Source organism: Pygocentrus nattereri, chromosome 26 (genome assembly GCF_015220715.1).
Source record: "Pygocentrus nattereri isolate fPygNat1 chromosome 26, fPygNat1.pri, whole genome shotgun sequence".
In the NCBI taxonomy this organism is placed as follows: Eukaryota; Metazoa; Chordata; class Actinopteri; order Characiformes; family Serrasalmidae; genus Pygocentrus; species Pygocentrus nattereri.
Genome location: NC_051236.1, coordinates 28,500,140 through 28,512,500, shown reverse-complemented (window position 1 = coordinate 28,512,500; position 12,361 = coordinate 28,500,140). Strand labels below are relative to the sequence as shown.

Below are 12,361 nucleotides of genomic sequence, written 5' to 3'. Positions count from 1 at the left end.
TGCATTCTTTCTCTTTACTGCTTTTTTGCTGTCTTCTTTATGGAATGAGCTCAACAGCCCTAAAATTCAATTCCTTTACCAGCAACTACATGCAGTGCTGTACAAATATCAAAGATTACCTTATCATTAATTTAATTATTAAAAAAAAAATTACCAAGCCATGGGCCCACCGACAGGCACAAACTTTATTACACACTTCTATAATCTAAGAAAAGCTCCATTATTTTACACTTAAGTCCCTGTAGTTAATGAATAATAAGCCTTTGTATGTAATACGCCTGGAATGCTAAGGTGTTAAGTTTCTGTGGAGATCAGAAATAAGATGATCCACTTGCATAAAATTATTAAAAGACTACATTATTACAATTATTAAAAGGTACTGCTAATGACCCTGTAAGACCACCTGGTAGACCACCAAAACTGACCACCTAGTAAACGGTGCTTAAAATGCATTTTTCCAAATGAAGCTCCACGCTTGCTTCAGATCTGAAAAAATTCGCAAGTGCTTCTCTCCATCTTTCCACTGTGAGAAGACAACTCAATACTATTGGTCTGAAAGGATGAGTAGCTGTCAAGAAGCTGCTACTGAGGGAAAAAAAGCTTGCAAATCAACAAAAAGGCTATTGGTCTTCTGAGAACAATGGACTGTCCAGACCTCAACATAGGGAGAACATGCTTCTCCACACAGAGAAGACCCCGGTCACCCGGCTGGGGAATCAAACCCAGGCCCCCCTCGCTGTGAGGTGACAGCGCTACCCACCACACCACCGTGCCGCCCCTATGAACAGCGCCCTACAGCAAATTGTTACCAGTTTTAAGATTAGTTGCTTCTTAAATGCTGGTATACGAGTCCACGCTCCTATTACTCAATTCCATAACCTAAGAATAAGTTTGCATTGTAGAGCATATAGATACTGAATGAGGGGTTAATATGAAGTCTATGTAGAAATGATAATGATTTCATAGTTAATATGAAAATGAAAGAGTTGTTTTAAGTGTTGTTTTATTGTTGTTTACCAGCATAAAACTCAATTAGGCCTCGACTGAATTTGATTTGACAGAGAAGCTTGTGCACACAGCATTTATTTCCTAGGGAAGTCACTCCAGATCTGCTCTGTTGTGACCTCCCTTATGTAAGATGGTTGTTGACTGCTTGTTTTCTCCCTCTATATGTGTCAGATAGATTTGGAGTGTGGACGTTCCTCACAATGGCTCACTTGGCCTTCGCGTCCTGCACTGTTCACTCAAACTCAAATACTATTACGGAGCGGCACTGAAGATGTGATGTGGTAGATATCCAGAGACTGAAAAGCGTAGAGCGAATGAAGTCCCGTCCGCTGACGAGGGCGGACAGAAAACTGCCACAGGTCTTTCATTGTGCATAGCCAGCAAGTCACATGATATTTGTCAGGGTCCAGCTCCTTTCCAAAGTGCCATCACCCAGTTACACCCCCCCCCAACACTGTCACAGTATGTCCAGACCCCCCTCCATGAACAGCGTTGCACTGCACATTCTCATACGCCATCGCCTGAAGCCTGGAGTCTCTCATTATGCTGCCTGAGATTTATTAAAATAGATTATGGAAATGTTAATTAAGTCATTAATTACATTATTTAAGCAGCATTGACAGATAAGGCGGTGAGCATTATGGGGTGGGGGGAGTAAATGAAGCAGGAGAAAGGGGTTGGTGTGGAGAATGTGCATGGTTGTATGTTTGTGTGGTGTTGGTGTTTTGTTTTTAATCCTTTGCAACTTCAAAACTTCAATATCCCACAATGCAACTGCATAACTTACCTAGTGCATTTCGTAGTAGTTGTGAAGAAACCATAGTAATTATTGACTGCAAGCCTAAAGGGAAGTAACTGGATAATAAGCCTAGACATTAAAGCGTTGAGGGAACTGATTTTATAGTAATGGTAGATTAAGGGCTCCTAAATGGTTCTTGACTTGGACTTCTACACTCTTAAAATTAAAAGTGCCTAAATAGTTCTTTGGAGTGATGTGATAGAACAACCATATTTTACCACTTGTTACAATTTATGTTTTTGTAAATAATAATAATAAGAAGAAGAAGAAAAATAAGTGAAATAATAAGTTTAAAATAAAATAAAAGAAGAAACATAAAACAATACATCAGAAAGGTGAAATGAAGCGATAATAAAATGAGCTGCATTACAATTTTAACTACACTCTCAGAAATAAAGGTATGAAACTGTCACTGGGGCACCCCTCTTGTCACTGGGGTGGTACCCTCAAGGGTTCATCTGAGTTCCTTTAGTCAGGGAACATAATTGTACCCTGATTATGTCAATACAACTTAGAAATTATGCTTTCCACACACCTCGTCTTGTCTACAGGCTTTTTATTTTATTGCTCTATTTTAAAACGTTACATTATTGAAAGATACAAATATGTACGTTTCACCTGGGAAAAGCACATATTTGTCAAAAGTCAGTAAAAAGATGAATAAAAATCATGTCTATGCTAAAGCTCATTTCTGACATATCTAGCACATCTATGTGATTCTAATGGTATGTTTGTGCTAAGCTAACGGTAATTCATATTTTTTGGTTGTACTAGAAAAATCATAGATATTAAAAGCTTGTAAAAGCACTAAATGTATCAGACATATTAACCTCTGATTTATCTGTAGGAGTCTAGCGACTTTAGAGTGACTCTTTCAGTAAAGTGTGCTGACATAAAGCTGCTGCTGTTTTAACCACTGACTGAAATGCATTGGTCAGGCTACCACTTGTACTCGCTGTTAGCAACAAATATAGGACATCTAGAAGTCCTAGAGTGAGATGATTCTCACAAAGCTAATCCCACACATTGTAAACCATTCATTCCCCTATCACTTCCTAATTGCATAGGTGGTTAATCTGTTGGGTCTTCATTTTTTTCCTGAGAACCTAATCAGTGGGAGAACATGCTTAACTGTAACTGCCAAGATATCACACAAAAACAAATCCTAATTGGATCATGTTCTATTGAGCATTTCAAGAACGCAACCCTTTTGCTTCCAAGCACAACTTAAAAATGAAGTAATAGTATTAAAAGTGTTGAAATACAACAAACATGCTGCTTCTATTAAATAATGAACTACAAATTACAAAACATTTTCCAAAAGCCTAAAACAGCTGAAGATTAGGTTCACCACTGCCAATTAAAGGTCTTTCATAGAGTCATATGTTCATAGAAGAGCAATTTATGAACCATTATTTTGTGTAGGAAGTATATTTAATTGCTATGTACAATTACAGAAAACTCAGCTTTGGCTTCACTTCAAATAACCCCTTTTAGCCGCCTTTATTTTTAAGATTGGAGACCAGATGGTGTCCAGAAGCAAGTCTTCACCGTCTTAACCTGCTCTCACACTGGACCTCATTAACCCTCACAGTGTGAGACATGAAGCCACCACAGATCAACACATGTTGTGAACATGTCAGTGGTCCAACAGGGAAATGAAAAAGACACAAAACCCTTAACTTTACCTTGAAAGTTGCTTTGTCTCTAATTACACAGCACAGAACATTGCTAATTTGGCTCGAAAGCGAGGGAAACATGCCATCATGGCTGCATGCACGGTTTTTCGTGTCCGCTCTGATTTTCATTTCTTTCCGATCTTCAGTTGCGGGAGCATTTGGAGAAAGCATTTGGACTGACATTTGGGCGAAGGCCTCAAACCATATTTCCAAGCTGTTTGGAAAGAAAATACAAGGGGAGCGATCGTGAGATGGATTACCAGGGAGGCGATACTGTGAACTTCCTTATCTGTTGACAGCTTAGTTACCGTTAAGAACAAGAAATGTGTTTTTCAATTCAGCGAGAATGGAGTTGTGCTTTGTCCCCGTAGACCTGCATTATGGGACTGTGCGATTCGGCCTGATAGCTGCAAATAACAGGGTTTGAAAATAACTTCAGAACAAGTGCTTGATTTGCTCCGTGATTCCTGTTATTTATTGGCCACAAAGTTTGCTGAACACTTTTGAGCAGAAATGTGAGAAACAATTAAAGTTCTGATCTTTTGATATCTGCTTTTCGATGGACAAATATCTGCTTTTGAGGTCGGACAACACAATGCTCTCTCTCTCTCACTCTGATAGTAGTAGAGTGCAATCTGTGGATTGTGTCTAAATGTGCTTGGCGATTTGTGAGTCTCCTTGAGGGGCTGACTCATTAGAAATGTAAAGAAAGAAAAAGTGCATTCCAGTGGGAGAGAAGAAGATTGTTTTCAAAACCACAAGGTCAAAGACCCTCAAAAAGCATTGAGGCCCCGACCTTCTTGAGCCCTGGCCGGTTATACGGTCTCTATCGGAACATTTCTGCCAGCACTTACCTGATAAAGTGACATTTGATTGCTTCAAGCCAAGGTGGCCATATAATCAAGTACCTACAGTGGAGCAGGGCAGGCCTCGCTCACTCATTGCTCAATACGATGTTGTGGTTTTCTCTCCTTCCGTGTGAGAAAGAGGTGCAGAGTCCCAGTGGAGGCGAACACTTTATCAAAGCGTTTGGATTGAACTGTAACCTAGGAGTGATCTCGTCCAAATGACACCCCTCAATCTTGACATCCTTCTTTGAGGTTGCTTGGCAACCTGTAGTGGCCTGGCTCTTCAGAAGGAGAGGCTCTTGATTGCCGGAGCGAGTGAGTGTTGAAATGAATCTGCGAGTCTCGCTCTCTTTCCTTCTCTCCTTGAATGTTTCCTGGGTATCAGCAGCTGCTCAAACACTGAGAGAATCCAAGGTGACTCATGTCATGATAAGTGATGGCATGACCGGTCTATGAATGACCTCACACTACCACCAACCCAAGTCCAATTTATGTGGGAAAAACACACAAAATCAAATCATTTTGGAATTTCTCTTCGAGGGTCCCTTTTACCGTCCTTCTTATCTTTGTAATTAATTGTAAGAATTTCTAACTTTGAGTGATGAAGTAATTCCATTTGCTTGTGAAATTGAAAGTCGGTCAGCATCAGATGCAGGCCTGGATCAGACAAGTAAATACAATGCAAATATGACGTAATCATGACGGTTAATGTCCGATCTGACTTTAAAGCAGCAGGTTTCCATGTCTCACAAGGAAGAGATTTTAGTCTTTTACACAAGGTCTTTTAATAAACTTTACTGATGCAATACAAAGAGTGGCATGTGATTGAGTGTGATAATAATTCTCTCCACACACAATGTTTTCATTTTTTTTCAGAATTCAGATTTTTTTATTAATGATATACAACAACAGGTACAGCACGACTCGCATGTACAATTTGTAAAGTAGCCATTCACTACAAAACCAAAAGAAAGAGACCGAGGACAACAAATTACAGCAACATTACAAGGTCCTTTGCACGCTCAGTTCAGTTGCAAGTGATTCCAAAATTCCTTCCATAAGTTCTTCCCTCTCCCTTCACCATTAACTCTTCCCAACATAACTTCATAAGAAGCAGTTTCAATCATTTTGTCAATCCACTCTTAAATCAGAAGTTTTAGGGCTCTTTCAATTATGCAATATTACCCTGGCGGCTGTAACTATTCCCACTTTTATTACATTAAATTCATTATTTGTTACGTTAGCAATTTCTGTTCTTTCCCCAAGAAGGCAAAGCCGGGGCTGCTGAGGTAATTTTCATAACATTTCAAGAATTTTACCCCAAAATGGATATGTAACTGAGCAGTGCCTCTCTCTGTGTATGACATTTCACAATGTTTTAATGGCAAATGTGAGCGCTGTCCAGTCCTGTTTAATCTGACCTATTGATCAAGTTAGTTGTCAGCAGCTTAGTTAAGAAAAGCTAACTAGTTAGCTAACTGATTCCAAACACTGTTCTGTAAAGTTATTTCTCTTTAAACATTGTTAGCAAGTACAGTAACCCAGATTAAGCAAGTTTGGAGCGTTTAATCCAAAACTTTTTCAAAAACAAAGCCACTCTCCAGTTGATCAGAACAGCATGTGTCAGGTATTATATATTCCTCAGTAACACCTTTCCACATCATAATTCTGATGCCGCCACCATTCTCATTACATATTTCTTCTGAGGAGTTCTGTCAGTTTCTTTTCTTTCAAGTAGCATTTAGAGATGATTGTGAAGAGCCTAAGTTATAATTTCACAAATGATCATTTACAATCAACAAACTAGGGCTGTCCTATTTACAGAGGCAGAGGGTAGCCTGATTACCTCCTGTAAATTACTACAGAATAAACCAGGTTGCACTGGTAGCACTTTGTATGTGTTTTTATGTTTATATGTGCATTTTTTGAGCCTAAAATTGTACAGACCCACCGAAAATTCTCCCAATCCTCCCGACTACCCACTCTGACTCTAAAGTAAATTAGTATTGAATTGGTAAAAATATTGAATTGAAATATATAGATCATTTCCATATGAGTCAAATGTATTACAGTAACACAGTTTTGTCTTAACCTTTTGGAATTATTGTACATTTTATTTATGTGGAAATGATTTGAACCAAGGGCGATTCAGTGGATCACCTTTTTTCAGTGGATGAACAGAGCATAGGCAACTATAAACATGATTAGTTTATCATGTTTGTGTAGTGCAGTTCCACACTTTTCACAAAGCATTTTTTCAGGTGTTTGCCTTTTCATCAGAGAAGTGCCATGTTCAAAATTCACAGCAATTGACACTTTAATATCACCTCATGAATGAACATCTCTCTTTAAAAAATCTGATCGTTTCAGTTCCTTTGCTACGTCTCTTATTATCTCAAACACCTTTTGGCCTGTTTTCTTAATAATTCTGTCCAATTAAATGTGTCGGGGTTGACAGTTTGGGTAATGCTTCAAAGCAGCTCATTTTGAAACTCTCTCCCTTGGATCAGACCGCTCAGCTGGATCAAATGCTTCGTAATGTGTTCGAGGTAGTGACACGAGGGAAAAAACAGCTATATGGAGCCATTGTCACTTATTAATGGATCTCTAGAGCTTTCCTTGTGGCTCCCAGGGGAGAGGGGCGGGGTAAATAGGAAATGAAGAGATTAGGCCTGTGTAATTATCACACCATTCAGTTGTGTGTTTTGTAGTTTTTCATCTTTTTCTTGCTCATGCTTTACAAACCAAGCTCTTTTATGGCACAGTTACAAAGATGAGCAGGTATCTTCTATTTTCTATCTGTTTACTAATACACAGTGACGAGTAAGGACAGCAGCAGAGATACAGCAGCTCTAATGTAAATATTAAGGATCATCCAAGCGTGCATCCAAGCTGAAACCCCATAGTGTTGTTTATTTTATTATGCCTCTTAAAGCACTCACTGGCCACTTTATTGGAAAGCCCTACCTTGTAGCTCCACCTTGTTGGTGTACAATTAGAGACAGTAGATCATCTGTTGATGAACCTTCTCTGTCACCCATCCTTTGGCTCTTCATCAATGGTCAGTCACTGACCACAGCGTGACTGGATATGGGGAAGGGTCCAGGCTTCCATTTCATATTCTTCTAACTTAAAAAGGAATTACAATTATGTACAAAAAATTACAAATTTTTTAAAAAATTTACAAAAATTCTTTACAATGGTGGTGATAGGATTCAGGGGTCATGATGTACTGTACATGCAAATATACCCATTTTATTTACTATTTATCTAAAATAAAACAGTGAACCTACAGCTCTCCAAGAATAACTCTCATTGATTTCCAGATGGCTACTGAATAATAAACCTTCAAATGTAATGAGCCTGTGAATTTAAGGGGTTAAAATATCCATCTGTCTATCGATCTATCTACGACTTTTCCTTTTTTCTTCTTTTAGGTGTTTGTTCTGCTATGTGAGTGGCCGTTACCGGCAGGCGGAGCAGAGTTCCTTCAGTCTTCAGCCACGGGGCCTGGAGGAGGAGCCAGAGGACCTAGCAGTCAACAGCCATGGTCAGCAACCAGAAGCAGGGGAGGGTGGTCAAGAGAGGGGTGCGAATGGTGGCCAGCGTAACCCCCTCTGGCCCTGGAAGAGCAGGCCTGCAGTGAGGAAGGAGAAGCAGATTGACTTGCAGTGACTCATTTAAGTTCTGGACATTATGGAGTGCTCCTCTGCTGCCTGGGCTGGCCAGGAATGAACAAGTCCAAACCCAGCGCAAGCAGCAGCGCGAGACAGAAGAAGCTTCTGGCGTTGACGGTTGTTGCTTTCCTTCTTGCTGCACTTGAACTGGGTTTAAACCGAACCCCAATCATAGCCAAGTGAGGGTGAAATGGGTCCAGACTTTTGTTCCAACAAGAGGCACACCTGATTCAGCTGAGCAGTGTTGCCGTTTTTCTCAACTGGTTGAGTCAGTTGTGTTGTTTTTGGTATAAACACAGACTGGACTCCAGGTGACTGCAGATAACACTGGTTGGAGAGTGTTTTACAAACTGTTCCTATTTACCAACTTCATCACTACTGTAATATCAAGGCCACCTAACTCCATTTGATTTTATATTTCTTTATGCAGTGTGAAAATGCACACGCAACATTTCACAATAAAAGGACCAATAGAAATAGCCCAAAAAACTGGAATAAAATCTTGTTGCATTAACTTACAGTGGGGCGTATATCATGGTAAACAGAATTTTCCTTGATTTTGTTGAAAAAAAAACATAGCTTAGTGTCTAAACTCTAAACAATGTCTATACATGGAAATTAAATTTTGAAAACACTGTTTTTGCAACGTCTCAAAAACCAGCACAGTTACACATATGTACCTATTATGCCTACAGCAGTTTAGCCCTGCCTAATCATGCTGAAGTTATAAGGAGTGTGTCAGCCCAGGCTGCTTTTTGAACAGAGCTCAGTGCGGAGCAGCCAATCAGAAAAGTCTTCCATTATATATGATATTGTCAATTGCACATGTCACTTTTAAAACATTTCTTCTTGTTTTGCCAAGTTCAGAATTATAATCCACTCTATTTTTGTGCCACTTTCTTCTTGGAATTTTTCTTACATTAGGATAATATTTTCTTTAATAAAATACAATATTGTTTCACATAGACACATTTGTTATGCATGCTTGGTATCTTGTTGCATTCTAGAATCATTTACAGGAGCTACTATGGCATTAATCACAGTATGTTTGCAGTATGCAGGGGCTTACTGTTTGAGGATGATTTTAAATTTTGCTTTTCATTTAAAAATATTGAAAAAGTCAGCTTTGGAATGGAAATTTCATCTTCTGCTTTTGGCCCTGTGATACTGAATATGCCCTAATTTAGTCATATGTTTTCACTTTCTTGCACAGTATTTGTTTGGGACGCTGCTCTCATTTGAGTGCAGTATTGTGAAATAAAGCTTCATTATTTTTTATCGCATGCCATTTTTCTTTTTCGGCGCAGCTGTGCTGATTTTCGTAAACAAAATGAAGTAAAAACATGCATCGTCTATTGAACATGCAACATAACTTAATAATAACTGACAGAGCGTGAAGATGTTTATGCATTGGTAAGCTAAGTCAGTGGGTTAATTAGCACCAGGCTAAAAAAAGGTGGCCGCAGTCATGGGGATGTATTTCTCTGTGCTTCTTTCATTGCGAGCTCATGTAATACCATACCTCACCACGGCGATAAGAGGGCAGAAAGAGTGGCCTGAGGGCAGTCAGCGAGCCCTCGACTTTATCTGTGTGCACTCACAGTGGCTGCAGTATAAATGGATCCTTTTTATTTAGTATCTCTATGGCACTTCCTGTCTCAATGGGCATCCTCCTGTTCCAGGCTGCTATGATATCCTACACTGAGGCTTAAATTATCTTTTGCTGGTGTTTTTGCGCATATTTGCGTGTGTATGTGCCAATTGGCCACTCAACTCAGCAGCCTCAGCATTAAGACAGAGCATGGAGCGGCGTGTTAGCCTACTGAGGTTGGTTAGTGGCACAATGAAAAACAACAACAGCAGCAGCAACAGCCACTATAGAGTGTGAGTCTCCAGTGAGTCCATGTGTGGAAGTGTGTGCTTTCTGGGCTTAGCGCATGCACGCAGGGCCAGATGGGCACTTTCATGAGTGTGTGAGCGTGGATTACTCCGCCTGCTACATCTGGGCCTCCACATGGCACAGCAGACTGCAGCAGGAGTGGCCCCTCGCCCCCTCTGCCAGGCCGTCCCGCTGACGTCCGCGTTCGATGCTGGCACTAATGCCATCTGAAAAGGTCACATGCCCCAACTGCAGCCACGGAGAAAGAGTCGGATGTTATGAGACGATTGCAATGAGCCCTATAGGGATCATTCCCCTTTTGCCTTGAATGACACAACACCTAAATTATCTTTATTTTATTCAAACTAATGATTGAACATTCCATTTTTTCGCTGTCAAAAATTATAATAACTCCTCCAAAACTTTACCAAATGTTTCAGTAGTGACTGTTGTGGTAGTGACAATTTTAGCCAATACATGATTGGTAAACACAGCATCAAACAGCTGTGAAACGGCACTGAGAATTCATAATGTTTACACACTAATTTTCAGACTTTGGGAAATATTTATATCAAAACAACATGAACTAACTGCTGACCATGTGGCCATGAGGGACAGAGATGCAGTCTCACTTATTGCTTTAAAATGTGGGGTGTGGCTAAAATAAGGCTCCGCCCACAGACTAAAACTGTTTGTGTTTTGGTAATGACATGAAAACATGTTGCAGCATTTTCTGAAAAGTGAAAAATGACACTAATCCGAAAAATTTTATACGTTGAAATTTATAGGGCTTAGTTTTTGAGGGAGCCACATCCCTCTGTATGTATATTGCTGTTGTCCGACGAAAATCTTGTATCTGTATTTTTTTTTGACATAATTTGAAAATACCTATTGCTCTTTACATTGTGTGTACCTCTCATGATGAGTGGACTAAAATCAATGATGCAAAATGACTTGGAATGTATACTTAGCTTATTACTATTTTAATGAATGTCTTGCGTTAAATAGTTAACTGCAAATTCCTTTTGAGACGTCATGCTTTTCTTGTTTCTCACAATTCAGTTCATGATCATTGCAAAAACAGCATTAAAGACCAAGTAGATTTTCTTAGTATTTGAAAAATAAAGAAAACATTAATACTAATAAAAGACCAAACTCATGGTTTGGTGAAAAAAATCTAATTTACATGCTCCATTCTTTTATCTCTAATGCAGTTGATCAGGCAAAACATTCATTTGCTTAAGAAGTGTTTACACTGAATAACATGCTGTTATCTGCAGTGCTCTGATAAAGTATTTGTCCCTCCAAATGTCCTTATTATTTCATATTTGTCACATTGCAGGTGTTTAGATCTTTGAACAAAATGGAATATCAGACAAAAATAACCTTTTAAATGATTTTCAAGTGCAATTTCTGCCTATTTTTCAATATTTCTGCATAATTAATTAACTACTCAGTCACGCAGAGTCGTTTGGTGTGAAATGCTCCAGTCAGAATTGTCCACAGTTGTGGTGATGCAGCAGGAACCAGACATCTGAATGATGTAATGCCTCTAAATGCTCCCTCACACAAAGTTATTACATGAAATAGACACAAATGAGTTCCTTGATGCCTGTGACATTGTTTAACTATAGGTTTGAGACCAAAGCATTATTGACAGTGGAGAGGTACATGCAGGGTGTTGTATGGCAAATTAGCCCCAAAGAAAAGTTACTTACTCTTTTACCATCAGCACTGCCTATAAAAACTCAGTAGATATGCAGGTAGTTTTGGACATTAAATTAATTGGTGATAGTTTTGATGTAGAAATCACAGCCGCAGGTTCACCAGCACTGTAATAAATTAGAGTCAGTAAGTTTCTCTAGAACATCTGAATCAAGGGTCCTCAATCCTGGTTCTTATAGATCTACCACCCTGAAGAGTTTAAGGTTATCCAACATACAAATCACTCATGTGAAAAAGTAATTGCCCCTTGCGTTACTCGCACCAGAAATTAACCAAATTTAATTGACAATGAGATTCAGCTGATTTAACACAGCCAGGCTTGAAAGGAGCCGGTCCTGCTGAATGTAAACCTCACTCAAAATCTCCCCAAGGGCACAGACGTAGATCCAGCAAATCAACAAAGGTTCCAGAAGAACATCTAAAGAACGGGGGGTCTCTGCAGTCTGTGTTCATAACTCCACAGAAAGAAAGGAAATGTGCAATATTCATGAGACAAAACAACAACAATAATAATAATGTTCTCTGGAAAGATCAGTCCAAATTACAGCTTTTTGGCCAACACAGGCTCCTTTACATCTCCACAGCAACGAGAAAGGCTGATGTTAAAGTAAAGGAAATGTTTTTTTTTGATGGAGCAGAACCTTTTTACATGATTGTTTGACACGTTGGATACCTTTGCTATCTATCCATCTATCCATCCATCCATCCATCCATTTTCTAAGCCGCTTCTCCGTCAGGGTCGCGGG

At 39.4% G+C, this 12,361-nt stretch overlaps 1 protein-coding gene across 2 annotated transcripts in view; it reads left to right on the top strand.

The window, feature by feature from the left end:
* The window catches only part of LOC108427650, a 150,513-nt gene extending 141,219 nt beyond the window's left edge, over positions 1 to 9,294 (top strand). For both annotated transcript variants that reach the window (XM_017697940.2, XM_017697939.2), the window contains exon 5: positions 7,772 to 9,294. In XM_017697940.2, the coding sequence (XP_017553429.1) occupies positions 7,772 to 8,009 (238 nt within the window). In that variant the 3' untranslated portion in view covers positions 8,010 to 9,294. The remainder of the gene's footprint in view (positions 1 to 7,771) is intronic.
* Positions 9,295 to 12,361: the final 3,067 nt, after the last annotated feature.